The sequence below is a fragment of the Solanum stenotomum genome, chromosome 1, assembly GCF_019186545.1.
Source record: "Solanum stenotomum isolate F172 chromosome 1, ASM1918654v1, whole genome shotgun sequence".
In the NCBI taxonomy this organism is placed as follows: domain Eukaryota; kingdom Viridiplantae; phylum Streptophyta; class Magnoliopsida; order Solanales; family Solanaceae; genus Solanum; species Solanum stenotomum.
In genome coordinates, this window is record NC_064282.1 from 71,642,925 (window position 1) to 71,647,673 (window position 4,749).

Consider the following 4,749-nt stretch of genomic DNA (forward strand, 5'->3'; position numbering starts at 1 on the left):
TTTTTTTGTCATATTTCCGATATATTTTATTTATTGTTACGCAGAAAAAGGGAAAGGGTCTGACCTCCTCAAAACACAACACAAGGATAGATATGTTCAAATGCACCACATTATGAATCTGGTCTATTAGTTGGTTATGATGCATAATGAACTTGGTCCTTTAGTTAGTTACGTTTCATTCTATTAGTTAGTCACTTTGTGATGAGCTAACTCCAAGTAAATCGTATCTTAAATCATGACACTCACTCAGCGACTGAGTTAATAATTACTTCGAGCTTAAAAGCCTCCTTAATTACTTGTTTTATGAACCATATTGTTATTAACTTTTCTTCAACCCTAATCCTATTTTACATACTATCTTCTTCTTTTACTTAATACATTATGAAAACTCTTCATTTCTGACACTCTTATTTCTACCTACTAAAGCATCAAGATCATTAAACAACCTTTCTATTATATTCACTATTATCAAACACAACATTCATTACCATTGTAATGAATACAAATAAACTACTTCTATTAATTTCTCAATCAATTCTAGTCTTTCTAAACATCTCATTTTAAGATATAAAATCAGAAAATTTTCCAATGCAACATACAGCAATACAATGCATTCCTCAATTCCTAATCACATACTTCAAACCTCAAAATCTATTAATTTCTCAATCTGGCTCGTATGCCACACTTTAGAAGAAATGTCTTGGAAGGAACAATAACAAAACCCAACTTGAACAACACATTTGTTGTTGAGAGGAGTAGAAGGATCAGCACCTTGGTCTGTGCATTCAATTTCCTACAAAGTTGTGGGGGGATCAACGAGTCTAATACCCTTGGGAGCATCATCATCACCCTTAGACTCAGGCTTTCCCTTTTCTGGAATGAAGCTACTCACAACCACCTGACAGTGAACCGAAAATCATTAGCAAGTCCACAATAAACACTCAAAAATAAGATTTAGAACATCTCAAGGCTGTAAGTTTTGTACACAACAAGGTTCAAAGTAAGCTTTCTACTTAAGTGACCAATAGAGGGGTGGGACCATTGTCCACTGAATTTCGAGTCATAAACTACTAATCAATCCAAAAGGAGTAAGAAAAGAACATTAACCCAAGGATAGAGATAGTTAGAATAACACTTGTACCGGAGTAGCAGCTGTGAGCTTTCCAGCAACGTTACCGCCGAAAACAATATGATCTGTCCTAGATAACATCACATTAAGGTCACATGTTCTACTACTTTCTGACAACATGACTGACCCTGATAATGAGATGATGAAAAATTGACCCTGCATATAAATAAAAAAAGATATGCAAACTTTATGAGAATAAGTAGAGTAGAAACAATTAATATACACTCTATTATCATCTTTATAAAATTTAAGCATTAATATACATACGTAACTTCACAACGTTTCCAATAGACGTACATCCAACTACTTGTGTATAGTATATAAGGTAGAACCACCAAAAGAAGCAAAATCAATTGATAATTGATATGATAACTCGTTCCAAATAAGTTTAGTAATAAATACTACCTAAAGCAATTATTAAAGTAATCCTTCATAAAGTAACATGATCGAATACACCCAAAATTTATCACCTAACTACTACTAATTCATGTATCTCAAATGAAAATACTAGGGTGCATATAAAGGAAGAAAAGTATTTGTCAATCAGCGCAGAAAGAGAAAAAAAAAGAAGGGAAAATGAAGCCTCAACTAAGTCAATTTGTTGCTATATGGGCATAATACCATCTGTTAAATGTTTTATTGTGTTTCTTTACCCTTTAAGTACATTCATTATACTTATGACTAAAACAATTCAAAGAGAAAAAAAGGACTAGGGGTCGAGAAACTAAAATAAGATTTTCACACCACATGATTGGCATGCCGCCTCTAACTGACTGCCATTAGAAATGGAGCTTGAAGTCCATATAGGTCAGCCAAATTCAGTAAATTTTGCTAAAATAGTATATTAAATTTAGAACACAATTATTAATAATTAAAAAAACTGTTTAAAATTAAAAATCCATATAATTGAAATGTTATATCTGCAAATGAGTTAATCAAGCAAAATCATAAATCTAACTGATGGTAAATAATTTGACAGAACTACCTAATTTTATTAAAGATGCAATGTATTTAGTTAATATGTAATTATTCAAGTCTGAATCTAAATGCTAACATTGAGACTGAAACATCAATATCCACTAGGCTAAGTCATGATATACTATAAGAATATTGACAAAGAGTGATAAAACATGTCTGTGTGGCATACATAGTTGGTGATAGTTTAGGTAGAAAGGGAAAAGACATGATAGTTTAGCTAAGAAAATTATAATCATAAAAACAATGATACTTCCAATGTGTTTTTGATAATTTCTCTTTAGAACTAGACTTTGATTTAAAAAATAGTACTTAAGCAAATGAATGATTCTTTAAAAGGTAATAGACATAAAAATGGGCTAAGAGGAGTACATCTAAAAGGATGTACTCTACCGTTCTATTTCTCTCAAGTCAAAAGAAATTGTCATGTCAATATACATTCAAATAAACGCCAAAAAGTCAAATTTCTGCATCACATAGCCAACAAAATCTAGTGAGAAGACAAAAACATATACATAGAGTCATAAACTAACTAAGCATAAACTACCACACATGCCTCAACATAAAGGTGGGAAAAAAAGTAAGTGTGTCTAAGCTAAAACTAATACACACCTCATATGTCGCAATGCCACCACCTGTTGCAGACTCTTGTAGGGTGACGTTACATATGCCACCTGTTGCAGAAAGAATACAAATTTTCATAGGTCCTTCTTGTGATAAATTCATTATCTTAGACACAATGTCCTGCGTAAAAGATAATAGGCTTGCATCATTTAGTAAAGTCAACCAAAAAATTCACAAGACAGGAACTTCAATTCATGAGAACTTTGATCATGATTATGATATAAATGTTATTTTCTAGTTACGTTAAACTTTTCATTTTTAAGAAATGGAGCCATAAGCCCCATAATATTTCTTTCATGTTTCACTGCTTTTTCTTCACCATTCCACACAAGTTATTCACCTTCCTTCGTAACTTCAAATCCTTCAACTAATTCATTAAAATATTTGAGATGAAAGTATAAGTTTCCCGAAACATAAGGAGGCCGACGAAAAGGTGGAGGATTTGTGGTTTAGGTCGCAGGTTCAAGCCCCACACCACACCACGCAAAGCAAAGCCCGGTATTTAAGTGGAGAAGGGTAGAGGGGCGGGCCCATTATCCACCGAGTTTAGAAGGCTGTGATTGGTCCAAAGGGCGGGTCACAGACGGATTTCTCGGTTATCAAAAAAAAAAAAACATAAGGAGGCCGACGAAAAATAAAAATCAAATGCATTTAATAGAGTCGCTATGATGGAAGGATCAAGATCTAGTCTATGCAAATAAAAGAAAAAAGAATAGTAATGATTGGAAGGAGCACACAAATAAGACTATGATGTGTCACGTGAAAAAAGTTACAACTTATCGACAACATGAATTTATTTTATGATTAGAGAGTCAATCAATTATTGTAGTTTGGTTCTTTTATTTCATCCTTGAATATTTGTTCATCAATTAATTATTGATGTATTAACTCAAAAGGCATAACAAGAAAGTCAACAAAAAAATAAATGCAGAAGTAAATTGATTTCTTCTTTTTCTCTCATATGAAATTCAAAACTCAAGCATGTTGCAGAACAACAAAATCCCATATCGGTTAATCTAAGATCTGTAAATCATGTTATGAAAACACACACTTTAGGCTAAAAATAAATAATTAAAACATATTTTACCTCCCCAATGTTCACATGGATTAACTGTGGCTTACCAACTACACCTGACAACCATCAAGAAAATCCAATAATCACTAATTACAGTAATAAAAGTTATAAAAAATATATAAATGATGTATATAAATCAAATCTTTCCCAAATTAGAAGAAACAATGAACACATATATACCAAAAAGTTCTCCATGATTCGATGAAATTTGAGCGGTTTTAACACCCGCAGAGGACTTTTGAGAATCCATATAGAAAAGTTGTTTTCGTTGTTTTATAAAGAAATTTGATGAAAGAGGAAGAAAGTTCTATAAATTGTTGGGTTTTATCATTTGAATTTTGTGTTTAAGCTTAAGTTGACCAAATGTAGAACTTAGATTTTCTAAATATAATTCTTTTAAATGTTTGCACAAATTGTCCACTACCTTTGTGATATTAATTTTTTGCCCCTTCTTTTTGTTCTTCAAAAATAGTCACACGTAAATTAATACCTCATTTATTTTCGTTAAGATTAAAACGTCTGAAATGTGCATCTGAATGATTAAGATCTTGTCTCTTGATCTGAACACTAAATTATTAAGACGATTTGTTATTAAACATCTGAATATCTAATTAACCTATTTAACAAAACAAAAATAAATCTAAGCCTATGTTAAGCTTGTGCCTTGTGGACTTGATTTTCGGATGCCTAGTTTTATTCTCTTTAGGCAGCACTGTTTCCACACATCTTTGGTTGACAAGCCCAGTCCATCCTCATGTGCATAACTTAGATGGATTCTTTGTAGCCAAGTTGAAAAACATGAGCAATTGCAAGTCTGCTGCCACTGCAATATCAAAAATGATATTTTGCGACAATTAACTAACAATAATTGCTTAATTGACACAAATATGTTTTCTTAGAGACAATTAACATTCTTTGTAATAATTTTTATTTTTAGAGATAATTA

At 31.9% G+C, this 4,749-nt stretch overlaps 1 protein-coding gene across 1 annotated transcript; it reads right to left on the reverse strand.

Annotated features, from left to right (window-relative positions):
- Positions 1 to 793: 793 nt before the first annotated feature.
- LOC125856236 (AT-hook motif nuclear-localized protein 10-like) lies at positions 794 to 2,830 on the reverse strand. Its single transcript, XM_049535773.1, has 3 exons — positions 2,717 to 2,830; positions 1,142 to 1,285; positions 794 to 898 (listed from the first exon to the last, which is right to left on the reverse strand). Exons 1-3 carry the CDS (start codon positions 2,828 to 2,830, stop codon positions 794 to 796), a joined length of 363 nt encoding a protein of 120 aa, XP_049391730.1.
- Positions 2,831 to 4,749: the final 1,919 nt, after the last annotated feature.